Here is a 27971-nt window from a genome sequence, read left to right on the forward strand (position 1 = left end):
CCAGGATAGTCTACACGGTCCTCTGTACATTCGGGGCAAATAACGCCAGTTCGTTGGCTGCTGACTTGTGAGTCGTCTCAACTGGTGTTTGCCCGTGATTCGTTACTTCTTTGGTTGAGGGTTTCTCACTGGCCCAGAGTCGCCCAGACGAACAGTGAGCCAATAGCAAAAGCAGTTTAAAGGTATACGTGTATGAATTTCAGACTGTCACGAAATGGATCTGCGAATTTTTCCGGTCTCTACGTATGGGACATAAACTCGGCCAAACACGAAACAAGGGACAATGCTATAGTGTTTTAACTTTTAGCTAGTCTCGGAATCTTTTCGCGAAATCTGCATGACCCTAGTAATCCAAGATGACGGCCGGGACGGCTCCGACCAAGATGGCGGTCGGCAGCAGGCAGCAGGAGAGGGCTCACCTCGGTGGTCCTCTTCTTGCACTTGTCGGAGGCCGCGAAGATGTTGAGCTGCGTGCTGCCTACCGGCAGGGGGCACTGGTCTATGTCCACCCGCCGCAGGTCTATGTCTATGCCGCTCGTGCCCCTGCAACACGCCAGAGTTCACTCTCGCAGAGTCTCTTCCTCTTGCAGACTTTCACAGCCATTGTCTGGGGTAGCTTGCCTTCTGGGTTGTAGCCGTAGGTAACTGCTCCCTGATGATGGCGACTATGCAATGTCGACCGAAACGTTGGTGAATTATTTGCCAAGGACGCGGCCACAACCCAGAAGCCAAGCTACTTCCTCTTGCAGCCGGCTGCAAGAGCGGCCATCGCCAGAGACCAGAGACCCAGGGACGTGTCCTGGGGGGAGTCCTGACCACTCCCCTCCCGTGGTTTAAAACAAAAAACAAGCGCAGACTAAAGGAGAAAGTTACAGCAAAATATCTGCATAAGATTACAGAGGAATATTTAAAAAGGTGGGGTGGTGGACAGGACCATAACAAAACCGTATATTTTAGGTCGTTTTCAGGCCACAACAATGTTTCATTGCCACTTACTTCTTTGGCTTCTGAAATGGGTTACGTCTGTGATAAAGATGGTATGCCTGATAGTTTCACAGACGTGGCCAAGAAACACTTTGTGACTGGCCAAGAAATCCTATGATATAGGTTTTTATCATAATTTAAATATTTAAATTTTCCAAATTAAAGCTAAGTAACATAATTTTATGAAAGGCCTTCAGTATTTAGTCATATATGTTAATTATTTAATTCATTTCTAGGATTAATACACTTAGATTTCGCTGCCTTTAAGGAGACAATATTAAACGAAAAATACACTGATATAATCAGAAAGAGCCTTTTTATTCCTATTGATTTCTTCCTTTCTTTTAGAATGGTTGGTCACAAAATGACTTACCGGATGTCTAGCTGTCAGCCAATTATAGATCTAGTGGAGAAAGAACATACATAAAGACCGAAAGAATTCGCTGATTCATTTAGTGATAGACTAAAATTCAAACAACATTACCTCTGTATTGTTTCTGCTGTTGATGAGGAACTTTCAACCAAGGAAGTATCAAATCATAGACCACCAAGTAGAGATTTCTCACAAGTCAAGAGCCAATCAACAGGTGACGTATCTCCGAGAATGTCTGTGGAGTCTATCCTGAAGGTAATTTAAACCGCAAATTTTTCAGGTCTCTAAACAAATTTTAACCTATACTAGTTACTAAAATGGGAACTGTGAGTATTTGATTAATTATAAATTTTATTTTATTCCAACATAATGTAAGCGAGCTGAGAACCGCAGGATATTATTTTATTTTATGTACGTGCGAGAGGCACACGTGACAGTGAGATCCACAGAGTCATTAGCAAGCCTTGCAGCTTGGACGCACAGTGGGATATATCACTGCTGTTACTACTGCTTCTCAGTCTAGGCGAGAGCTGGGCTGGCTCACAGCCAAGTCCGTTCCCAATGCGACTGCCTTCGCTGTTTCCAATGACCTCGCAGCAGAGGAGACGTTAAGTAAAACAATAACAATTAGTAAGACGAATAACAATAAAATAATTTATTTTTTATATTACCGCTTCGAGACTCACGCAAAAAGCAAACCAGAAACATACCACGAGAAACACTTGAAAGTTTCAGCCTTAACAATACAAATTACATTAAAATCGGGTTTTCTTTCTTCCTTCTTCGGATGTTTCACTCAGATTTGAATGTATCGCGAGTATTGCGCGTTCCTTTCCAGTCCAGTTCGCCGAAAGGAAGCTAATTACGCGGTTCATTGTGAGCGCCTAACAAGCAGCGCTGCAGTCCCTCGAGCGGCGCGCAGAGGAAGCTCGCAGGGAGGGGCAGTTCCCGGCAGTGCTGGGTGCTTCTAGTTCCCGGCAGTGCTGGGTGCTTCTAGTTCCCGGCAGTGCTGGGTGCTTCTAGTTCCCGGCAGTGCTGGGTGCTTCTAGTTCCCGGCAGTGCTGGGTGCTTCTAGTTCCCGGCAGTGCTGGGTGCTTCTAGTTCCCGGCAGTGCTGGGTGCTTCTAGTTCCCGGCAGTGCTGGGTGCTTCTAGTTCCCGGCAGTGCTCTGTGCTTCTAGTTCCCGGCAGTGCTGGGTGCTTCTAGTTCCCGGCAGTGCTGGGTGCTTCTAGTTCCCGGCAGTGCTGGGTGCTTCTAGTTCCCGGCAGTGCTGGGTGCTTCTAGTTCCCGGCAGTGCTGGGTGCTTCTAGTTCCCGGCAGTGCTGGGTGCTTCTAGTTCCCGGCAGTGCTGGGTGCTTCTAGTTCCCGGCAGTGCTCTGTGCTTCTAGTTCCCGGCAGTGCTGGGTGCTTCTAGTTCCCGGCAGTGCTCGGCGCTTCTAGTTCCCGGCAGTGCTGGGTGCTTCCAGTTCCCGGCAGTGCTGGGTGCTTCTAGTTCCCGGCAGTGCTCTGTGCTTCTAGTTCCCGGCAGTGCTGGGTGCTTTTAGTTCCCGGCAGTGCTCGGCGCTTCTAGTTCCCGGCAGTGCTGGGTGCTTCTAGTTCCCGGCAGTGCTGGGTGCTTCTAGTTCCCGGCAGTGCTCTGTGCTTCTAGTTCCCGGCAGTGCTGGGTGCTTCTAGTTCCCGGCAGTGCTGGGTGCTTCTAGTTACCGGCAGTGCTCGGTGCTTCTAGTTCCCGGCAGTGCTGGGTGCTTCTAGTTCCCGGCAGTGCTGGGTGCTTCTAGTTCCCGGCAGTGCTGGGTGCTTCTAGTTCCCGGCAGTGCTGGGTGCTTCTAGTTCCCGGCAGTGCTCTGTGCTTCTAGTTCCCGGCAGTGCTGGGTGCTTCTAGTTCCCGGCAGTGCTCGGCGCTTCTAGTTCCCGGCAGTGCTGGGTGCTTCTAGTTCCCGGCAGTGCTGGGTGCTTCTAGTTCCCGGCAGTGCTGGGTGCTTCTAGTTCCCGGCAGTGCTCTGTGCTTCTAGTTCCCGGCAGTGCTGGGTGCTTCTAGTTCCCGGCAGTGCTGGGTGCTTCTAGTTCCCGGCAGTGCTCTGTGCTTCTAGTTCCCGGCAGTGCTCGGTGCTTCTAGTTCCCGGCAGTGCTGGGTGCTTCTAGTTCCCGGCAGTGCTGGGTGCTTCTAGTTCCCGGCAGTGCTGGGTGCTTCTAGTTCCCGGCAGTGCTCGGTGCTTCTAGTTCCCGGCAGTGCTGGGTGCTTCTAGTTCCCGGCAGTGCTGGGTGCTTCTAGTTCCCGGCAGTGCTGGGTGCTTCTAGTTCCCGGCAGTGCTGGGTGCTTCTAGTTCCCGGCAGTGCTCTGTGCTTCTAGTTCCCGGCAGTGCTGGGTGCTTCTAGTTCCCGGCAGTGCTCGGCGCTTCTAGTTCCCGGCAGTGCTCGGTGCTTCTAGTTCCCGGCAGTGCTGGGTGCTTCTAGTTCCCGGCAGTGCTGGGTGCTTCTAGTTCCCGGCAGTGCTCGGTGCTTCTAGTTCCCGGCAGTGCTGGGTGCTTCTAGTTCCCGGCAGTGCTGGGTGCTTCTAGTTCCCGGCAGTGCTCGGTGCTTCTAGTTCCCGGCAGTGCTGGGTGCTTCTAGTTCCCGGCAGTGCTCTGTGCTTCTAGTTCCCGGCAGTGCTGGGTGCTTCTAGTTCCCGGCAGTGCTCGGCGCTTCTAGTTCCCGGCAGTGCTCGGTGCTTCTAGTTCCCGGCAGTGCTGGGTGCTTCTAGTTCCCGGCAGTGCTCGGCGCTTCTAGTTCCCGGCAGTGCTGGGTGCTTCTAGTTCCCGGCAGTGCTGGGTGCTTCTAGTTCCCGGCAGTGCTGGGTGCTTCTAGTTCCCGGCAGTGCTGGGTGCTTCTAGTTCCCGGCAGTGCTGGGTGCTTCTAGTTCCCGGCAGTGCTGGGTGCTTCTAGTTCCCGGCAGTGCTGGGTGCTTCTAGTTCCCGGCAGTGCTGGGTGCTTCTAGTTCCCGGCAGTGCTGGGTGCTTCTAGTTCCCGGCAGTGCTGGGTGCTTCTAGTTCCCGGCAGTGCTTGGTGCTTCTAGTTCCCGGCAGTGCTCGGCGCTTCTAGTTCCCGGCAGTGCTGGGTGCTTCTAGTTCCCGGCAGTGCTGGGTGCTTCTAGTTCCCGGCAGTGCTGGGTGCTTCTAGTTCCCGGCAGTGCTGGGTGCTTCTAGTTCCCGGCAGTGCTCGGTGCTTCTAGTTCCCGGCAGTGCTGGGTGCTTCTAGTTCCCGGCAGTGCTGGGTGCTTCTAGTTCCCGGCAGTGCTCGGTGCTTCTAGTTCCCGGCAGTGCTGGGTGCTTCTAGTTCCCGGCAGTGCTCTGTGCTTCTAGTTCCCGGCAGTGCTGGGTGCTTCTAGTTCCCGGCAGTGCTCGGCGCTTCTAGTTCCCGGCAGTGCTCGGTGCTTCTAGTTCCCGGCAGTGCTGGGTGCTTCTAGTTCCCGGCAGTGCTGGGTGCTTCTAGTTCCCGGCAGTGCTGGGTGCTTCTAGTTCCCGGCAGTGCTGGGTGCTTCTAGTTCCCGGCAGTGCTGGGTGCTTCTAGTTCCCGGCAGTGCTGGGTGCTTCTAGTTCCCGGCAGTGCTGGGTGCTTCTAGTTCCCGGCAGTGCTGGGTGCTTCTAGTTCCCGGCAGTGCTGGGTGCTTCTAGTTCCCGGCAGTGCTGGGTGCTTCTAGTTCCCGGCAGTGCTGGGTGCTTCTAGTTCCCGGCAGTGCTGGGTGCTTCTAGTTCCCGGCAGTGCTGGGTGCTTCTAGTTCCCGGCTGTGCTGGGTGCTTCTAGTTCCCGGCAGTGCTGGGTGCTTCTAGTTCCCGGCAGTGCTGGATGCTTCTAGTTCCCGGCAGTGCTGGGTGCTTCTAGTTCCCGGCAGTGCTGGGTGCTTCTAGTTCCCGGCAGTGCTGCCGGCTCTAATGACCGCGCAGATGACAGGACGCTGAGTCCTGGAAGAACACAACACCTGACGGCGAGACGCCGAACGCAATCTGGCGACGGATACACGCGTCTCATTTAGAAGCGCTCATGAGAGACTAGCTGCATTCGACTTCCCTGCGTGTTTTCAAGAGTTTCGTAAGTGTGTGGGGACTGCGAGGTAAATACCGCCTTGATTGTCTCCTCCGGGAAATCACATCATTCTTTCATCGCGGAACAACGCGGAGGAACAGAGGAGAAGAAGAGGAGAAGGAGAGGATGGGAGGAGAGAGAGAGAGAGAGAGAGAGAGAGAGAGCTATGAACCAAAAGAGGTCGACGGTCAGACATCCACCACAACTGGACAGTGAACATAAAAAAAAAAGAGAACACCTTTCCAGACACACACGTCGGATAAACGTTTACGTTGAAACCAACAGAACAATACCCGCTTTTTTTTTTTACCGAGTCGATACATATTCATTCCCTGAATGCAAGTGAAAATATTACCCATATTTAATGAGCGTGTATGTCTCGTTACTTCAGACTATTTTTCACTACGTTTGGAACAGTTGATAGAGTATAATTTGTTATCCTTCCACTAGATAAATAAATAAACACTGTAGTGGTCCCACTAGATATTTTGGAGCCTGAAAAAATAAATATATTACTGACTAAATCATTTTTGTCACTATTAGTCACTTAACAATTTTAATGTAGGCTTTATATTTGTTTCGAAAGCAAAATAGTTTATGATTTTATATTGACAAATACAATTTCCGGGTTTATATGTATTAAACAACGCACAGCGCTGGGAAGCAGCCACATTCACCGGATGAATTGTATTCCCTCGATGTCAGCCATGAGGGTGGGAGACTAATTTGATATTTTCGCCAAAGATTAGTTACCCGTTATTTTCACGGAGCGATAGGTTCTGTTTTGGTTTAATTAATCCATCTCGAGCCGGCTCGCTGCCTGTCAAGTCTAGAAGGGAATTGCGTGGACATGACATAAGTTAATTTTGCACGCAACTAATACAAATATAGCAAACTTCTTCTGCGTGATAAGTATTTAAGCTCGTGTTTGAGATATCGTGGTGGAGTAGATTAAAAACACGTTCACGACTGACGACAAACATAATCCGTAAGGTTTTAAGACGTCAGGACAGCACTTCACAAAAATGTAATTCTTAGTATTTAAATTCTGTATTATTATTTGTCTTCGAAACAACCAATTGTAACACTGTGTTGAAATGCAATGATTTATCTTTTCTATCCAATATTGAAAACAGCAAGCCACAGTTTGAGCCATGAAAATCATATCTTAAACTCTATTGCAATATATAAATACGGGCAAAGCACAACACGAGATTTTTGTTCGCATCCATGCTTATTTCATTGCTACCAAAACCATTTAACATTGGCAAAAAAATTTCCAAAGTTTATTTTGCCATTATAATCATTGCGACACTTCGTTAATACACCATACATTTATTATGAACCAATAATTTTCGTAAATATTTTTCTTTATTTGTGGTTTAAGAAATTTATGTTTTCCCCGTATCGAAAACTTAATTTTTGATGTTGGTATTTCTCAACCACACAGATCTTTTTTGACGTGACAAACGTCTAATAAATCGATGAACGCCGGCTGCACACACTAAAAATTGTCCCATAACGCACATTGTCCCGTTACGCGCATTGTACGCTTGCGCCGCATCTATCTCTCTTCCACTCGATTGGAACCACCATCGATTTGACTTTTTCTAGGCACATTAAACTTGAAACACTCCCATTCGTTTCCTACTTTTCCTATCATCGTCCTATCGTTAAAAGAATAACACAGATTGGAAGAAGTTAAATAGCAAACATGTATAAAAGTTATAGTTAAAATATTCTCTTCGTTAAAGTAATAAACATATTTAAATTAATGAGTACAAACAAAAGTAAATTTATCAATTAAATTGTAGATTTCATTTCACTCCTTCTTTGTATCGATACAAAATAGTGATGATACAATAAAAATGATTCAATTTTATTCATAAAAGTATGCAATCATTTCATCAATGTTTTGTTATGACGTTGTCACGTTAAACTATCGTCCGTAAACCGACTTTACAGACAACCAATTTTTTTGTTTTGTGTTGGCCATGTTCCGCCTGCAGAGTTGCGCCCCCTGGCCAGATCGCAGCGCTGTCACGTCACAGAGCCGTGACGGCCGCGTGTCGTGACGGCCTGTCACCCGCAGGCGAGGCCCCCTGTGACGACACCCCCCCTCCTGGTCACAGCCGCTGGTATCAGTATCCTTATTCACCCGTCGAAACCGCTAGGGGCGCGGGCACGTGGCGGGTTCATTTTGCGCGCGAGCCAGAATGCCAGCCTTCATGCTCTTGCGCCATGATGGTGATTGGTAGCGGCAGGCATTATCCGCGGGGGAAAAAAACCAATGTGATCGCCTATTAGACAGCAACTAGCTGTACCCACACCAGCGGTTACTTCATTGTGATTGGCGGCAGCGTGCGAGAGAAGACTTTGCCTTGTTTGACCGAGCCACTCAGGACGTGTTTGCTCCCACACCGGATTACTGTGTGGCCATGCGGCCATTTTGTGTTTAAATTAGATTTATTTCCCCTTTTAATTATTTAACGTAATTTATATATATTTTTTCATATTTTTATTTAAAATCATGGTTCTTATGATTCAATTAGAAACCTTTGATTGGTCTAATTTTTACAATCATGTGAATGTTCTTGTTGACCTACTTAATGGTTAATAATGTTCATAGGCTTTCACGGCCATTGTCTGAAGTAGCTTGGCTTCTGGGTAGTAGCCGCGTCCTCGGCGAATAATTCACCGACGTTTCGGTCGACATTGCAGTCGCCATCATCAGGGAGCAGTAACCTACAGACCCATCAGAGACATACAAATCTGGCATACAGCTCACTGTTTCCTATAGGAACCGAACCTATATTTCCGAATATCATTAATTTATTCTCTCGCACATTGTTTTTATGATTTTTCCCTCAGAATAGCATGGGTTCGCGCCCCAACCGAAATCTCGCCTGTTTTCTTCACTTCAAAAATCACTTTCCGTAAAGATGTAAATATGATATCATGTAGCGAATATTGCTAAACAAACATAATACCAGAACATCTGCAAGAAATTAGCATTCCAATTATTATTTTAACAAAAAAAAAATTGGTTTAGCAATGCAGATGGGAAAGGAGGGTGGAAGAATGTTGTCATGTTGATTTCGGGCAATAACATGGCAAAGACTGTACACAACAACATGGGTAAAAATTCGCGGATTCATTTCTCGATATGCTACAATCAAATCATGTTCGCTGACTGGGCAACAGTTTAGCTGGGGTACTCTGAGCCAGTTAAGAAAAGAAGTGTGAAATCACTGGCATCCTCGCTGACAGGTCTGGAAGGGCAGGAGGCACTTGTCCGAGTGTGTAGAGGGTTGCGAGGCCCAGCCACGGAGTCGCGTGAGCTGGGCTGCCCTCCTGCCCGGGGGAAATCTGCAGCAGCTCCGAGGGCCACTGGAGGGGGGGGGGGGGGGCAAGTGCCCCGAGAGAGGTCCTGTAGCTCCGGCCTGCCGCGCGCTCATTGGCTGTTGCCGCGCTTCACACTCCAACCGCCACTCTGCTGGCCTTAACTTCTGGATATATTTTATATATTCTCCAAATGACCATAAATGTCTTTTACATTTTCGTCTAGTCACGAAAAAAAATTGTGAATAATTTTGTTTTATAAATGTGGCTATCCGCCTTTTTTTTTTTTTCAACTGACCATAGATGTCTTTAACATTTTTGTCTAATCGAAAAAATTTGTGAAAGGCACCAATTTAATAAATGATGGTAAATTATTAAGATTTATGTCTGGTAAATGTGGGGGTAGCACCGTGGATGTAATACGCACTGGGTTAAAAAGAACAGTTAACTTGGAACGAGTTGAATCTAATTTGTGAGAAAAACCTATGTTCATGAATACTTTTGTTTTCCATTTTTAAAAGTACAGAGGAAACTGCGGTAGAAATTTTACAGACTATTATCAAACACGCTCCCAGGGGAAATTTCCAGTCGCAAAACAAGATTGGCCTGACGAGCCACAATCTCCCGGTCACACGTGATTTGTAATTGGTTCATAGTCCTTCAGGGCGTGTCCTATGACCCGTCATCCGCCGCACAAGGGTAGTTCCACTGTCTGGACTGTCTCCAAACAATAACACGAAATTTGCATGTCGCTAGCCGAAGTTTTTTTTTTGTACGGTTTTCATTTTTGGATTCAGTCAGATCGAGATAGAATGATTTTTAATCGTGTTCAAACAAACCAATGAGAGCAAAAAATATATATATTAAAAAATTCTTCATGTAATCATTCCTGATAGCTAGGGACATGCATGTTTCACGAAAAAATCTGAATACTCTTTAGACTGTACACTAATGTATGCCCGCGCCAGCTGTCTCTTCCTTGTGATTGGTGGCCGTCTGCGAGAGAAGTCGTTGCCTTGTTTGACCGAGCCACTCAGGACGCGTTTGCTTCCGCACTGGATTGCTGTGATTCGTGTATCTCAATAAACATTCACTTGAAAGAAACTCGACCAATCACGAAACAGATACGACGCAACAGTGTCTTAACTCTCAGCTAGTCTCGAAATCTTTTTCGCGAAAAATACATGGCCAAACGTATTTTTACCTATACAGAAATGAATCCGCGAATTTTTTCTGTCTCTAATAAAATTTCAGGAAATATTTGTTAAAGTTTTAAGATGTTCTGCTGGTTGCACATCACAAAAGGCTGCGACAGGGCAGACGCAACGATAGAGCACTGCTCTGTCCGGCGTGTGTGAGCACTCGAGGGCTGCTCTTTGAGCGGGAGCAGGAAGAGCACTGCTCTGTCCGGCGTGTGTGAGCACTCAGGGCTGCTCTTTGAGCGGGAGCAGGAAGAGCACTGCTCTGTCCGGCGTGTGTGAGCACTCGAGGGCTGCTCTTTGAGCGGGAGCAGGAAGAGCACTGCTCTGTCCGGCGTGTGTGAGCACTCGAGGGCTGCTCTTTGAGCGGGAGCAGGAAGAGCACTGCTCTGTCCGGCGTGTGTGAGCACTCGAGGGCTGCTCTTTGAGCGGGAGCAGGAAGAGCACTGCTCTGTCCGGCGTGTGTGAGCACTCGAGGGCTGCTCTTTGAGCGGGAGCAGGAAGAGCACTGCTCTGTCCGGCGTGTGTGAGCACTCAGGGCTGCTCTTTGAGCGGGAGCAGGAAGAGCACTGCTCTGTCCGGCGTGTGTGAGCACTCGAGGGCTGCTCTTTGAGCGGGAGCAGGAAGAGCACTGCTCTGTCCGGCGTGTGTGAGCACTCGAGGGCTGCTCTTTGAGCGGGAGCAGGAAGAGCACTGCTCTGTCCGGCGTGTGTGAGCACTCGAGGGCTGCTCTTTGAGCGGGAGCAGGAAGAGCACTGCTCTGTCCGGCGTGTGTGAGCACTCGAGGGCTGCTCTTTGAGCGGGAGCAGGAAGAGCACTGCTCTGTCCGGCGTGTGTGAGCACTCAGGGCTGCTCTTTGAGCGGGAGCAGGAAGAGCACTGCTCTGTCCGGCGTGTGTGAGCACTCGAGGGCTGCTCTTTGAGCGGGAGCAGGAAGAGCACTGCTCTGTCCGGCGTGTGTGAGCACTCAGGGCTGCTCTTTGAGCGGGAGCAGGAAGAGCACTGCTCTGTCCGGCGTGTGTGAGCACTCGAGGGCTGCTCTTTGAGCGGGAGCAGGAAGAGCACTGCTCTGTCCGGCGTGTGTGAGCACTCGAGGGCTGCTCTTTGAGCGGGAGCAGGAAGAGCACTGCTCTGTCCGGCGTGTGTGAGCACTCAGGGCTGCTCTTTGAGCGGGAGCAGGAAGAGCACTGCTCTGTCCGGCGTGTGTGAGCACTCAGGGCTGCTCTTTGAGCGGGAGCAGGAAGAGCACTGCTCTGTCCGGCGGATTTGAGCACTTGAGTCCAGTCACTGACCTTGCCCTGCTCATCTAATGCGAATAGGCCTCAGAGCAAAGTTTCTGCTAGACTGTCTCCTGTCTCGGGAATTACGAGTATTTGCAAAAATTTTAAGCGTCCATCCACACTCTGTTGTTTTTGTTTGTGCAGGCGTTATTTTCAGGAGTAAACAAGCGTCGCGGAGTGTTGAAAGATTATAAGTCGCATTAATCAAAGTTAATTGCAAGCTTCAAGACCGGGGAGACTCCACCCCACCTTAGGATATCCGGTGTATAGAGCCAACAGGCTAGCCTGCATAGCGTTTTGGATAGCCCAGACTTGGTCATTTTCAATTGGTTGCACAAGAAAAATGAATCTTTAGCGCCGATGCGTGAAAATAATTTCTATCTTATCTCTCAGACAAATATCTATCATAGTTTGAATGAAACATGTTCTCCATTGATGTGACGTCTTCCCTAGGAGCGAGTGCTGCAGTTTTACCTTTTATATTTTTGCAATCTTTTTTTTTTAAATCAAATTCACGGTTGTTAACAAACATAAAAAAGGGAGAAAAATTAGCAATACTAAGTTCGAACTTTTTTTTTATTTGCTAACAAAAGATGACGAGATTGTGTTTCGACTGAAGTTAACTTTATTTTATTATAGCTAACTTTTTGAAGCACTTTTTATTTTACAAGGAATTTCATTTTCTCCTGTGATAACGACTAAGAGAGCTTGTTTTTAAAATCAAAATTAATCTTAGTTTATACGCGCAGTTTTTCATTTAGTTGGAATCTTTCCTTTTCAAAAATAATTAGGAAGTTGTGAGTACACTTTATTGCCATTTTACTTTATTTACCTCGCTTGTTGATAATGAAAGAAATAAACTTTATTACTGATTTTTAAAATAGCACGTCATCATTCTTTAATTGTAAAACACTTTTATAAATTTGCTTAACAGTTCCTATTTTCCACATTTATTTGCCCCCGTTCTCAATAAATTTTACAATCTGAAGTAGATAATGTACACGAATTGTTTCTAAGTATACAATTCAACTCATAGCATTATTTTGTTTTGAAAAAAAAAAAATCTGGAAAGCTGGATTTATTGTGGAAAATATTCAAGAGAAGTTTCATTTATAATCACAATTCCATTTTCAATTTTATGACCGAAATAATTACGTAGCGATGTGTGAAGATGTTGCGGCAGAGCACATCATTTGTACGGGTTTCCCAGAGAGACAACATTTTATTCAGAAAACAGTTTGTGTTTTAAGCCGATTAGCAACGCAGGAAGGAGAGGTGTTATACAAAACAAAAATGTAAGCGCGTATTTCAGTACTCGTCAGAGATGTGCTACGTCTGACCTCGGTAACAAGCAAAATCGTGTGTTCTGATGTTGCAGATACACTTATAATAAGAAACTCGGACATGAAATTTAATGTAGAATTATTTAATTAATGCCGAGGGTTATAAATTTACACAAATTGTGTTTTGAAGAAAATTTGTGGACGCGAATCACACTGTTACCAGAAAAATTCGCGGTTTCAGTGAACTCTAGGATAGATTAAACTGTCCTCTGTACTCTTGAGCGAATATCTCCTGCTCATTGACTGCTGACACGAAAGTTGTCTAGCAAAGAGCCCTCCTGATAAACCATGAGCCAATAGCAGAATCAGCTAAAAAAAAATATAAGTACTCGAATTATACCTTATCACGAAGTGAATTCGCGAACCTTTTCTAATCTTTACCAATGGCCAGGTGTAGTTGCAGAGGATCATGGAGTATATCCTAGAGCTCATTCCCTAGCTACAGGCATGGCAGGAAAAATTCGCGGATTCATTTCTTGATCTAATACAGTTCAAATAAGTATACCTTTGTAACTGCTTCTGTTATTGGTTCACTTTTTATCTGGCTTAGCCAACTAGAGACCCTCAAACAAAGAATAATCCAATCGCAAGGATCCAGTCAGCAGCCACTGAACAAGCGACTTTTGCCCGAGTATGCAGAGAATCGTGGAGTCCATCCTGTAGTTCACTGAAACAGCAGATTTTTTTTCCAGTTCCTAACCATGGCTAGAGACCTGGAAAAATTCGCGGTTTCAATGACATTCAGGACGGAGTCCACAGACCTGTGCGTGCTCGGAGAAATGTCTCCTGTTCATTGGCTGTTGACTCGTTTGTAAACTCAACTTGGTAGTCTGCGACTCGGTACTTCCTTGGTTGGAGGTTCCTCCCCATCAGTAGCGGATCCAGAAGGGGGGGGATAAGGGGCTCAAGCCCCCTCCAAAAGCATCTGGGTCCACTATTGTTTCAGTGTTTGCCTTGATAAAGCCTAGCCTCAGCTGGGTCAAGCCCCTCCCAAACCAAAATCCTGGATCCGCCACTGCTCCCCATGATCTGTGAACCAATGGCAAAAAACAACACAGAGGTACACGTGTATGAATGTCAGACTACCACCAGATGGTCTGGGATCTAGCAGGGCGCTCACTCACTTGAAGAAGTACTGGCCGTCACGGAAGCCGAAGAAGGGCACGGTGTAGGTCAGCATCCAGATGTTGCCGCCGCCGCAGTCGTAGTAGGGCTTGCTCCACTTGCCGTCCTCGTACCTCACGCTGAGGATCTCGTCGGCCACCCGCTCCGTGTGCGCCGAGTCGTTGTGCGTGTACGTGTTGTAGCCTGCCGCACAACAACAACAACCACAACAACACGCCCCATCAGTAGGGACACCTGTATTTCGCGAATACATTTCGTGTCAAGGTATTTCACAAAATACTGTAGCTTTTCTCCTGTGGTTACTGGCTGAGGTCGGTGAGAGGTGTCGTCCCGCTCTTGACGGGGCCAATGAGAATGTGGTCACCGTACTGCTGCACCCTCACAATTTTCCATGAGTAGAGACCTGCAAAATTCGCGGATTCATTGACCTCCAGGATAGACTCCACAGTCCTTTAAATACTCGCGGAAATGACACCTGTTCATTGGCTACTGACGCGTGAGACGTCTCAACTAGGCTGTCCGTGATTCGGGCACTTTCTTGGTTTAGTGTTTCCCATTGGCTCACAGTTCACCGGATAAAATGTGGGCCAATCGCAGAAGCGGTACGAAGGTATAGTTGTTTTGATGCTAGCCTATCGCGAAATGAATCCGCGAATTTTGCATGTCTCTAGCCATGAGTCTTAGAAAAAGCTACAGTATTTTGTGAAATACCTTGACACGAAATGTATTCGCGAAATACAGGTGTCCCTACCCACCAGTCCGCCGTGCTGCACTCACTTCATGCACATTGATGATTATGAGACCGCAAGAATTCGAGGATTCAGTTCGAGATGGGCTAAAATTCTAACAACTTCACATCTGTGTTGTTTTTGCTATTGGTCCACAGTTCACGAGAAGGACTCTGGGCCAACGAGGAACCTTCAACCATCAAGTATAAAAAAAAAAAACAGACAACCAAGTTGAGACCTCTCGCAAATCAAGATACAATAAACAGGCGATAGTTCTCCGAGTATACAGTTGTCTGTGGAATCAATCCAGAAGGTCATTGAAACCGCAAATATTTCTGGTCTCTTTTGCTAACTGAATTATTTCTGGTCATGTTCCTAAACAGGAAATATAAAGTTTCAATATATTCATGACTAGTAGAATGCAGCCAATCGGGAAACGCTACTCTCAAGCGAGAGTATTAAAGGCAGAAGATCTTGTAATAACCTCAGTAGGTGACTCTACCCTGATGATGGTGACTGCAATGTCGACCGTAACGTTGGTGGTATATTCGCCTTGGGCGCGGCTACAACCCAGAAGCCAAGCTACTTCCAAAGGAATATTTTCAAAAGTATAGAACTTTTTTTTATTCTGTGTGCGCAGTTTTGGACCGGGCCTCGCGGTCTCCCTGGAAGTCTCGTGGTCTCTGGTCTCTGGTCTCTGGTCTCTGGTCTCGTGGTCTCGGGTCTCGGGTCTCGGAGCGAGGAGCGAGGAGCGCAGAGGACCGGCAATTACCCCCACCACCCCCTGGCAGGACGACGCAAGGACTGCTCCCCCCCCCCCCTGCCCTACTTGGGGACGATCTCCGGCGGGTCGAGTGCCCTCCGGAGCTGATTGCGTTGTTGATGGCGCAACTCGGCTCCTTCCTCCCGTCTGGGTTTTTATTTTTTTAATAAAAGGTTTTTATTATTAATAGCTAATGACCGGCTTGCCTTATATGCCTTTCTTCTTTTTTTTTTATTAATAATGTTTGAAGTAGGTACACATATACAAAGCATCTCTCTCTATCTCTCACTCTATCTATATATGTCCCTCTAGATATCGCACTACATTCATATCTATATAAATCTCTCTATATCCTTATATCTCCATTTATATATCACATACCTCTATCCATATCTCTCCGTATTACTCTCTCTCTATGTATCGCTATGTATCTATTATATCTCTATATATCTGTGTATCTCTCTATCTCTGTATACGACTCTGTACCTCACCCTATATCTCTATCTATGTCTATATCTTCCTATCTATATATTTACAAAATAGAAGACGAACACAGTCATTTATTTATATGTTTACGTATCTATAATTTTATTTATCTTTTTACCTGTAACAGGTGTGACATAGGTGTATAAAAACACGCGGGTATTTGAATGCAACGTTTTTTTTCATAATTGCAACGTAATCGGTGAATAACTTTCGGAGATTTAAGATTTTACATTTATACTTATATAGATATTTCAAAAAGTGAGACTGTAAACATTTTTTAAAACATTTTTATGAACATGCGCCGTTGATGTGTTTATCTGTGTGTCATAGAAATACCACAATAATGGACATACAGGGAAAACCAGCAATGGCGTATGTCATAAAATGTTTAAAAAAAAACTATACAGAGTGAGTCTAAAATTATTTCAAACCTCTATAGGAATTATGTTCTAAAGTGTATCCCAAGGGTGCTATACGTCTTCGAAGTTAGGGCAGTACAATTTTTATTGTAAATAATAGACAATTTAAGAGCGTCTGAATTATGTTTAATATACTGGAGTTCTAAAACCATGGGAATTTGTTCGTTGTCGCAAGATTATTTCCTTGAGGTATTTGGGGGTATCACCTTTATTTTTCTCATACTTTTGTGACGTGTTATTACCCCCAATTATTTCAATGAAATAATATATTGCGACCGCGAAACCGCCAAAATTTTCGGTGGTTTTAAAAATGCATTCAAATAAACATAATTAATACGCCCTTAAATAATTTCTCTCTTATTTACAAAATAAGTAATTATCAGCTTCATCTTCAAAAACGTAATCAACTCAAGAATGCACTTTAGACCATAAGTGGTATTATAAGTTTTCAACTTATTTTGTCCTGATGAACCTGCAGCAATAGTTAGTCGGCCGAAGTCCAACTCATCACTCATCCTGTATACATGAATTTTTGGATTAGTTACCCACACTCTAAACATTTTTGTAACATACTTAAACATAAAATAGAAGTTATTAAACTACGCAATTGTAGCTGTGTTTCTCTCTAACATTTACTGTCATAAAGCTTAGGACCTGCGTTATTATTTAATCTCCGAAAAAATGATGTAATTTACTTAGTATATTTGCTTAAGTTAGAGATAAAAATTGGAGTGTTTACTTACATTGCTCATAAATAAATTCAACCAGGAAAGTTTAAAATCTGTGCTCCACTTGGTTCTACTTTCGGGTAGATAATAGTAAAATGTTATATATATATATACGTGTGTGTATATGTATATATATACACATACACGTGTATATATGCGAAATATTATGCACAGGAAATAGAGTTTGCTACGGATATTTTTAATTTTATAAAAATTATGTCTCGTAAAAAATTTACGTTTTTCGTAAAAAATAATATTAATGTAGTGATAGGTGCCGAAACCCTTAAGTTATATTTAGACCTACCATTGTTGAGTAATTATTTATTTTCGTTGTAATTTCAATTTTGTGTAGTTTAATCCAAATTTCTAGCAAAACGTGGCATAAATAATACCTAGGGGCTTGCATATTTAGCAGAAATATTTCGAGCGTGTGTGTTGACATACTGTAGCATCATCTTCTCTTCGTGATTGCTTGAGTTTCTCTCAGGTAGTACAAGACTACTGTCGACTTACGAATCACCGCAACTCTGTGCGAGAGCGAACGTATCCTGATTGGCCTGGCCAAATAAGGCAGTGACTGCTATAGCATACGACCGCGGGTCGCAAGGAAAAAACCACCAGCGCGGGCATTCCTTTTTTCGGTTTTTATGAGTGTTAAGATTTTCTTCGTGAAAAATGCTTGCACCTAATAAAACCTTCCCAATTTTTTTTATTTATACTGTTACTAAAACAAGAGACAGTACCGCGACGCGCGCCAGGTTCGGAGCTGGCTGGCGGCCTCTGATGTCACGCGCCGTCCACTGACGTGCGGCATGCCACGCGTGCCTGGCCGGATTACAAGGGTCCTCTATACCCACAAACCACCCCCCCCCCCCCGCACTATCACGCCTCGGGCTATTGTCGCCTTTTAACAGCCTGGGAATTCCGGGCTTACAGAGGCCGCCGCGTCGAATGGCGTGAATTATAGTCGCTGTTCTGGGTGTTTCGGACGTCGTCGGGTAGGCCCGGGATGACGCGACGCGTCACGGCCGCTCCCGGAGGTTCTAGAAGGACGGCCGGCGAGTATATAAGCCTCGACGCCGGCCTCCGCGGCAGTTCCGGGAGTTCCGACAGGCGAGTGGAGTGGGGTGCGAGATCAGTGGAGAGGGTGAGAGAGAGAACCTCGACGTGTTTCAGCGGCAGAAGGAGAGGCGGGGAAGAGAATCGAGGGAAAGAAACGCGGCCTGTGTGATCGCCGCAGCTGGAGCGAAGTGAGAGCCCGGCTGGGGGGGGGGGGGCGTAAGGGGGGGGGGGGACTGGGATTGGAGAGTAATTGAGCGCTCAGCCAATACCCGCTGTTCCGCGGCAGACGACGCAGCGCCAGCTCCAGGGACACGGCAATCTCACGGCATCAGATCCACGTGGGTTACGTCCCACGCAGGTCTGCGCAGTCTGTTCAGTGTGAAGTTGAACAAAGGGGTAATGAGAGCCTTCACACTCTCGCCACGTGTTCATGGTTGGACAAGCCCCTCCACGACCGAGAGCCAACGATGCCCAGACAGGAGAGAAGCATGCGAATTGGACAGTGGAAATAAACAAGGATAAAAATGTTCTCGCTAAGCAGGGGCGTAGGAACCGGCGGAGACAGGAAGGACGTGTCCCCCTGAACTTTTTGGGTGGAGGGGACTGTCCCCTTCAACTTTCTAGACAGTGATATTTTTATTTTATATTATTATTCTGCCCAACTTTATTTGTAAGTTCTTCACTCATCAAATTTTATCTTAAGGAAACAATAATAATTTTAACATCGATGTATCCAATGGTTAGATACAAAAACTGGTTAAAAAGCGCTATTTTGCACTTTTAAAATCAAAATTTTCCGGTGGAGGACCCCCGGACCCCCCGTATAAATAAGAGGGGAATGGGTTTACATGACACCAAAATCATTATTTGTCCCCCCCCCCCCCAACTTTATGAACACAGCTACGCCAATGTCGCTAAGAGATTAACAAATGGGAAAGCCATCACGGTTGAGCACACCTACGAGTATCACTTTGGATTCTTCCCTGAGACCAGACGTATCCGCGGAATTTTCCTGGTCCCTAGTAATAGCTATGTTATAATGCACCTTCGACTTGTCCTCGTAAGAGGAAATAGCGTATGGCTTTAGAATAACGTCAATTTAGTTAACAAAAGAGGCAATTTTGGTGTTACTGTTTTTTTTATAACAAACCTGGCTCTACGATGACAAGGACTTATCTTGTAAAAGTACAAAAATCTTTTTTACTGTGTAGAACTGTAGCCAGTGTTCGCTTTGTTGCGCGCGCAGAACATATATTGTACTTTTACAAATGATTCCTTTGGAAACCAGTTGCCAAAATATAGTTTGTAATCCTGCAAGAAAAATGTATACCTATTTGAACAAGATTTTACTGTGGTTATTTCTACGTACATGAATTACGGTTTTGGAAACCATACTGAATATTTGTCACGCTTACGAAAGTTAGCATATTAGTTTAAATTTTTAGTGTTTCATACAGACATAATTCAGTAATTGGACTTAATTTTGTTTTATTATGTTTATCAATGTGCGCAGTTGATACTAGAAAGTTATACAGGACGTTGTTTATAAATAACATTAACTAATGTAGGTACTCGGACAACAACACAGCATTACTGCAAGTTTTATATCTTTAGGCGCGTTTGGAAAAAAAAATTATTAGAGTTAATTTTTACGATGCGCGCGCATGCAAAGCAATTTTCACAGCTTGAAATAAACGCTACAAATATATAAAAATTATATATGGGTTTTTAAATCTTATACTTTAGAGATTTATATTGAATACTGGTCTATATAATAATTAAAATTCATTTATTTATTGTGAATATTTGAAATATAAATTTAGTTTGTTAACTTGTTCAAGTGTTTTTTTAAGAATATTTATAAAAGTTAGTTTTGTTCCTGTATGTATAATTTATTTTTATTGTAAATTATTATATTATTTCATAAATAATTTAAATTAATAAATTAGAAAAAAACATTCAGCATATTTATTGATTTTCATTATTAATTTAATTTAATTTATTTTAGTTTATTAGATTAAATTATTTATTTTATACGCGTGTTTATATTAATATTGAATACTGACCAATTATACATTTTAAAAAATTAATTTGATTGAATTTATACTTTACCACCATCACTTCAGTCATTTTATTATTTTATTTATATCAATTATTACCTAAACATTTATTTCAATGTTTTTTTGAGTGCATATATTTTGATTTGAAAGTAGTCTGACGGCATGTCATGCACACTTCCATCTCTTTTAGTGATTGCAAGATCAAGAACTGATGTACTGTTTAGATGCCCGAGTCACGTGGCGACTCAGAGGGAGCATGAACGAACACGATAGTTTTAATTCAAATGGTGTTTGTGAAGCTGTCTGCCACTAGTTGTCGGGCGCCTGCCAGGTGTTTGGCATCGATGTCGCCCACAGCCAGAACAGAGGGGTGGTTTCCAAAAGTAATATCCAGGTCGGCCTCTGCTAGTGACTTCCCTGTTGGGGCGTGCTTTCAGATTAATTTAACTTGTTGTTTATTGATCGCGAGATGAATGCCGACTGCTTCCGGGATGGGAAACTGTGGGAGCTGACATCCCGACCTTTAGTACTCTCTTTGAATATATATACTGTATAGAAGTCGCCAGCCCAGGTTAACATTTCTAATACGGTTTTGAGTTAGTTGGTTCATTCACCGCCGCAATCGCCACCATCTCTAGGGCATCGACTTGTGGTGGTCCCTAGCGGACAAGTGTCGAACTCTTCAAACACCCCTTCCCCCTCCCGTTGAACGACCTTGAGCTGCAGTGAATGATGGGTGGGGGGTGCGGGGGAATGACAGCGGGCGACAGTGCTGCGCTCTAACGTGCAAATAACAACTAAGACGATACAGGGCGTTACGGCAGCGCACTGCAGCGGTGGAAGTTCCCAAGCTGCTCATCATACGCTTCTGAAAAACGTAGAGTAAATCCTATCCACTCGCGACTTCTATACAGTATGTATATTCAAAGGTACTCTCGCGCTCAGCCAGGCGCCGTGCCTGCAGTGCGACCTGTCTCGAGCCAGTCCAGTGTCTAAGTGGAACCAAGCGCGGCGCCAGAAGGGGGGCGGTTTGGGGCGACAGCCCCTCCCGAGACCAATTTTATAGATCAGTGTATATTCATGTTTACTTAAATATTTTATTTCACATGTTAAACTTTTATCTCATCAAAAGTTGCACGGAGCTACTAAGGTTCTGCATTTGAAACCTGTAATTTGTAAATAATATTCCAAGGCCAATGTCTGACCACTTTCATTTTTTTTTTTTGCAACTACGACCTTTCTTTGTGCGATCAGCCCCGCCCGAAAAGTCGTCCCGAAGCCGCCATTGGTCGGCACGGGAGAGCGAGCTGTCCCGGTGCTCCTGCCGAGCGTGGGTCGCAGAGTAACGGAACGGCAACTGGCGGGGCCGTGCGCGCTCGCGCTCTCGTGCGGGCGACGGGTCGCGGTCAGGAGGCACCGAGCGAAGAGAGAAGCGGTAAGGGATGGTAGTGGGTGGTAGCGGGTGGTAGCGGGTGGTAGGGGCGGTAGCGGGGACGAGGGTTGGGTTCCGCTGCACGTGACTAGCTGCCAGCCGCCCGCCAGCCGCGGTTAGGACTCGTGGTTATTAAGGACTTCCGAAAAGACCCGAGCCGAGAATTCTCCCCTCTGGGAGCTTGTAGCCAACTATTCTGGGCGTTGCAGGGGTGGGGGGAGGGAGCGGAAATATACTGTGGTATCTTTGAATAGTATTTATTAGCGGGGTGAGATTTTGAAAGATATAGGTATTATGGACATAAATATATACCTATTAAGGATTTTGTTACAGCAATAATGTAATAAAATTGCCTGATAATCACGATCAAAAACTGGATTTGCTGTCAGATATTGGTATTTTTCAATCGTTTTCTTGATGGAAAAAGTGGTTTGTTTTTTAGGTGGTGTTTTATAACTATCCATACTTCATATTATAAATACGAAAGTGTGTTTGATGGTTTGCTGGTTTGTCCTTTCACGCAGCAACGGAGCAACGAATCGACAAGATTTTTGGCATAGGGACAGTTTATGGACCGGAGAGTGACTTAGGCTACTTTTTATCCCGGAAAAAATGCACGGTTCATGTGGGATGGAACTGGAGCAATGTGCGAGTCTCCGTTTGTTTGTTTCTTATACAAATATGCAGTTTTGCTCCGATCTCGATGGAATATTGCTTACTTGACCTTCCAAACACGAGGAAGTTCACTTGTCTAGGTGAAATTTATAGAAAACCACTCTCTGAGGCAGAATCTAATTATTCTTGATGAAATTTCGCCATTGCATTGGCCCAAATTCCGAGATTTTCATTGGGGTCTGAAAACCGGCTGTGTTCATTATTTGGGATGTTTCTTACATCAGCAACATATTAAACTAATTAATGTTTTTTATGTTCTCAAGTCCATACTTAAATGTTCAACCATCACTTAAACCAGTGATATTTATTTTTTCACCAAAATCATTTAAAGAAATAACTAAGGTTCGATTTTAAGGGACATTTTTATTTCCTTTTCTTTTCATTTATTTTATTTATAGAGTATCCTTTACATTTATCACGATTTAATTCTCCTCGATTTTTTTTCGCAAGCTGATCTATTAAATATTCAAGGCCTAATATAAGTAATAATTCACGCAATATTTCATAATTACTATCATTTGCGTGAGTCTTTTTTTTTCAGCTCAGGAATAGTTCAGTGAATATCTAATGAAAAAAATAATTGACCCTGCAACAAATTTACAGGGAAGTTCCCGGAATCAGTCACGGCAAAAGTAAAATGAAATAACGAATCCACGGCGTGATATCGAGTCCCAGAAATGGAGATCAGAAGGAGCGCTCGTGTTTTGTTTGAAATTCCGGACAGTGAGTGCTGAGTTCAAAGTAAACGAAAATGAAAATAAATTAAAAAAAAAAAAAATTTAATCTCGACGGTTGATTTCTACGGCTAGTTTGGTTTTCGACGAATTGCCGTGGAAGCTGGAACGCATGCTTTGGAGATTTTTTTATTAACTCTGTCCTTTGTGGAAGGAGGTAGGAGGGAGGCGGATTCGCACGAGAAAGGACGATATTATCTTCACGGTCCATGCTGCATAAAGGGTAGTGTCAGGGGCGGATATAGTGGTAAGTATGACTACTGTGGCCGCTTTTTCCCTCTCCAGCCCATCATATCTTACTCTGCCAAGACGTATAAAATTTAAAATAGGAAAATGACTAATAACTAAATAAAAAATAAAAAAAGGTTGCGTTCAAGCGAGAAATTTCCCCCCCCCCCCTTTTTTTTTTGTATAAACATCTCCAGAAGTGTTATTCATTCCTCTTAACGTTTATTAAAAATATAAAAATCCAAACAGGACACTAAATTTTTTTGTCAAATCATCCGTAGAAATGTTTTGGAAACTAATTGTCAAAATATTGTATTGTGTATAAACAAAAATAAAAGTGTAAACTAGAGAGTACCTTCATGTAAAATATACAAAATTAATGTTTCATCAGAGCACGCAAGAGTTGTTGTAGTCTTCCAAATGATGATATCTAAAACTTGGAGCTACAGTAAACATTTTTCCCCCCCACTGCAGTGTGTTGGTGAGTGTGCGATATACATATTCAAAGTGTGGAGCGCAATAAAATTTGTGGTGAATAATTTCTTTATAAATTCTTTTTTTTTTTTTTTTTTTTTTTTTTTTTTTTTTTTGCTTCTGTGATCTACATAGTTTACGCTTTTATGGGTCCCCTCGCGGTCGGATAAAAGTGCGCTCTTTCGTTAATACTATATATATATATTTTTTTTTTTTTGCCCGACGACGTGCGGCAACCATCAAACGCGCATATTTACGTCAATTATTAACGATGTTGATTAACGATGTGTAGATAATTAACGAAGCAAAGCACATTATTACAATCTCCATCGTTTAATGCGGTTTGAAGCGAATACTCTATAGGCTTAACATTACCTTTCCCTCTGATTTATACAGGTTGATTGATATTCCGACGTATAAATTCATTCATTACTGTGTTGTTGTTATTATTATTGGTTTGACTTCCAGTTAGATGTCCATATCCACTGCTAATGGGTATTATATTAAAAATCTCTGGATAGCATTTACTTTCGATAAAAAAAAAAACTATTTTTTGTAATCTTTGCAAATCGTATGAACATTATCCAAAACGAGGCTAGAAAATATTATTTTTTTTAGAAACCAATTTAAAATAATTAAATTGTGAGTTACAGATAAACGAATTCAAAAGAAACGTAAAAATACATAATCCTGGAGTAAAAATATCATAGGGTTCTTGTAAAGAGCGCTGATTCATCGAAGCCTGGTTGGATGTAGTCGTATGATTTCACCAGAATACAAGCAACTAAAGCTATAAAACTTGATCAAATTTAAGTGACTAAAATTCGGCACATGACGTGAACTCTGTCACTACTAACCAGCGGTTCAGAAGTCACGCACGCCCGCGAATGCTGATCGGTGGAGGGGGGTTCTCTTCACCCCTGACAAGTACCTTCAAGGGGCACATATAAAGGTAGAGTAAGGGTTTACACATGCGCTATTATAAGCCGTGTTTGTACATTTAACGGTCACTCTACGAGTAATAAGCAAATTTCTCGAGCGTTCGATTCCAGGTGACTCATCTACTTTGAAAGTAAATATTGGACACTCACGTTAACCATACTGAATAAAATAAAATTAATCTTGTGCTACATTTAGAATGCTTTAATTTTATTTTTTTTAAGATAAAACAACTGAGAGACGAAATCACGAAGAATTACAATGTCGGGGCACATGATGAATTAATACAATCAGAATTGCAAGAAACGACGCGACGGTTAGAAGGAAGAACAGCTCAGCCTACACCAATCTTTTCTCAAGAGATTATGGATCCGCCACTGCTATCAAGATCTCAATCGTTCTGCATTTTGAAGACCTACAAAAACAATGTAGGCCTACTGAAGTTGTTTTACGGTAGTGCTAAAGCAATTGCATTGCGTTTGTGGCGATTAAGTAACCTAAGTTTATTGGATCGCAGAGATAAGAATAGGTGACTTATTTTCGAACTTTATAATATATTTTTTTGCGAATACTAAATAAACTGAGGTAACAGTAACAGATATCTGACACCGATTATATACTCGCTATTTAAAAACAATATGGGTTTATTTCACAAGCTTTTTTATAACAATATGCGTAACAAAAGCTACAATTTATTTAAATATTACAAGTAAAAGTTAAAATCATGTAATATCTGAAGCTTTTAACCACGAGGAACATATTTTAGTGAATAAATGGAAAAAATGGTAACTTATGGACTATTTGACGATTTAAGAGACTTTTATGATCCAGTAAGTATCCGTGACTAACACATATGTGTCGTATAATTGATTAGATAGGTTTTATTTGACTAAGCTATGGCATAAAGAATTCTAGTCCACTTATGCTGAACATCAGTAGGTACGTCATTCGCGTTGTCAAATACTTCTAGAAGTGTTGTTGTGAAATATGCCACGTGCAAATGTATCGGAGACAGTCATTGGTAGTAGGTAATCACCATTAAAATTTGACGGGTCAATGGGCAATCTACATCGACAGCGGGTCGAGCACGTGCAGGCAGCCGAGCGGGGTCGAAGGCGCGGAAACACTCGACGGGAGAACGTGGACGGCTCGACGCAGCGCAGCCGGGGAGATTGTTCACTGGCGCGTATCACAGCGTGCGAGTCTCGCTACCCTAGGGATCGAGTGTAGCAGGTGGGGCGCCACCCCCTGCCTGGAGCTCCCCTCTCCCCCTGGCCGCTAATTGCCACGCTTTGCCTCGGAGGGGGTCCGGGAACCTGAGATCCCTCCCCCGCCCCCCGCCGCTCGCAACAACAGATTCTCATACCCGGCGCCTCCACCAAAATACCCGCAGTCGGTGATCTGCGCCCCGCGCGCTGCAACCAATTACCGCTGCGGCCGGATCACTACATGCGAGACTTCCTGGAGGGTGGGAGGGAGGGACTGCACTGCCGGGTTCTGCCCCCGTGCCGCCAATTAGCCGAGGCGCGCTGATTTCGCTCGTTCGCGTACCGCACGCACAGAAAATGTAAAATAAACAAATGTTGATTTTACTTAAAATATCGTGGGTTTACTGGGGAAAAAAAAATTCTTGGTAACTAACATGAATGATTACAGATATTTTGCTGTCAGCAATGAGGCAAAAAAAAAGTCTTTTGCTGAATTAATTCATGTTTAAAACACCAATAAGGGATAAGCTATGCTCTTCCTGACTCCTCCAAGGCACAGTAATACGATAGTTTTGAATGAATAATCTCCATTCACGAAACTATTCTCTTCTATAAATTTATATCTGTTTATAAGTTACATGTTTCAAAATTGTGATAGTTCTAAGTTGTGTGTTTCTAAGTTATGTTATTCGGTGTTGTGTGTTTTCAAGTTACATGTTTCAAAGTTATGACTGTTGATAATTTATGATTTTATAAGTTACGAAGTTTCTAAGTTGTGTGTTTCTGCATCATGTGTTTCTAAGTCATGACAGTTCTAAGTTACGTGAATTTTTCCTCGAGAGTTCTGAGTCATGACAGTTCTAAGCTGTAGGTTTCTAAGCTATGCTGGAAGCGTCCGTGCAGGGACCTGGCGGTGCTCCCGGCGATGCAGGCGAACAAAGGCTTGCGACGCAAGTCAAGTGCGGCTTGCGGACGGCTACATCGATGTAGCTGGAGGAGACGAGTTGCGCGTGATTCAGGAAACGCAGGCGCTGCTTATTCCCCTTTGTGCGAAGCGCGCTCTCAGAGAAATTGAACCTGTCACTTGCCGCAGAAGAAGGAGGGGGGAAAAAAAATTTCTCGTTTGAAAGAAAGCACTTTTCATTACCGGTCGGTTTCCACAGTCCTTCCCTCTCTATACCAGGAGTGTACTGCGGAACAAAATATGACGGTTAAACGCAAATAAAAACTCTCCCAAGCAGCAAGTTTTCTTCTGTCTGGATTTTCCTACTCCAAGAGTAAACGCCGAGATAAAAATGTTCTACGTTCTTCGTCTCTCTCTCTTGCTGTCCCAAGAGAACAAAAACAGACTCGGCTTTTAACAATCCCACAGATGAATGAAATTCACTTAATATATATCGACAAAGGTTTGAAGTGTTAGTACAGTCATATTCCCGCACACAAAATTAGGCCTGAATAGTGTTCTTCATTAGAGCGAGTCAAAGACTTTTCTGTTTCTTGAAGAGTTTACGCGGCACAAAAGCTTGCCGGGTATACTTATTCCTTAATACAGAAATTAAAAGGCCATTCTGGTAAAACGACTAAAAAAAATATACAACACAAAACCCTATTGTTTATAGTATTATCAGGCAAAAGTTAAAAAACTTAGCTGATTTATTTTCTGTATGGTATTTTTAATGCTATTTAATTGTTTGGCTGCTTTCAATTAAATGTTTTTAACTTTGGTTTGAACACATTCTTAAAATTTGATGTTTGCTACAAAATATTTATCGAGACATAGAAGTGTAATTATTCACGCATATGGTATAACTGAAAATATATTAATAAATATCAGAGCGGAAAAACAAAGAGTTTAATTATGTATAAGTTCGTAGTTTTCATGATCGTCAATCTAATCTACCTATACAAGAGAAATTTTTTACCACCTTCTAGTCTGTTGGCAGCGTCAAAATGGAGGAATATTTGACAGGCGTGGGATCACCAAGGGTCCACCTTTAGTAGGAAGGTAGGTAGTGTGTTGATGTCTGCAAGCTCATGAGAGGACACACGCCATCAGGGAAACAGGAGGAAGCAATGAAAGACCGGCATTCGAAGCCACAGCATCTATTACTGATCTCTGACTAGTTATATTGCAAACTACGAAATAAGAGCAAGCGGTTGTAGAGCAAAGTTTTAATTCACACATAGCTAGAGACCTGAAAAATTCGCGGGTTCATTTCGTGCTATGCTAAAATGCAAATAATTATACCTTAGTGCGGCTTCTGCCATTGGTTCACTGTTAATTTGGAGGACTGAGGGCCAATTAGAGACCCTCACTCATAGTCATAGAAGT

The 27971-nt window shown here is 43.8% G+C and overlaps 1 protein-coding gene across 1 annotated transcript in view; it reads right to left on the reverse strand.

Annotated features, from left to right (window-relative positions):
* LOC134540277 (metabotropic glycine receptor-like) overlaps window positions 1–27971 on the reverse strand; it is a 92734-nt gene that overhangs the window by 54787 nt on the left and 9976 nt on the right. Inside the window, exons 2-3 of the mRNA XM_063382935.1 lie at window positions 13703–13886; window positions 420–543 (exon numbers count right to left, since the gene is read on the reverse strand). Of these exons, the coding sequence (XP_063239005.1) occupies window positions 420–543; window positions 13703–13886 (308 nt within the window). The remainder of the gene's footprint in view (window positions 1–419; window positions 544–13702; window positions 13887–27971) is intronic.

Source organism: Bacillus rossius, chromosome 16 (assembly GCF_032445375.1).
Source record: "Bacillus rossius redtenbacheri isolate Brsri chromosome 16, Brsri_v3, whole genome shotgun sequence".
Taxonomy (NCBI): domain Eukaryota; kingdom Metazoa; phylum Arthropoda; class Insecta; order Phasmatodea; family Bacillidae; genus Bacillus; species Bacillus rossius.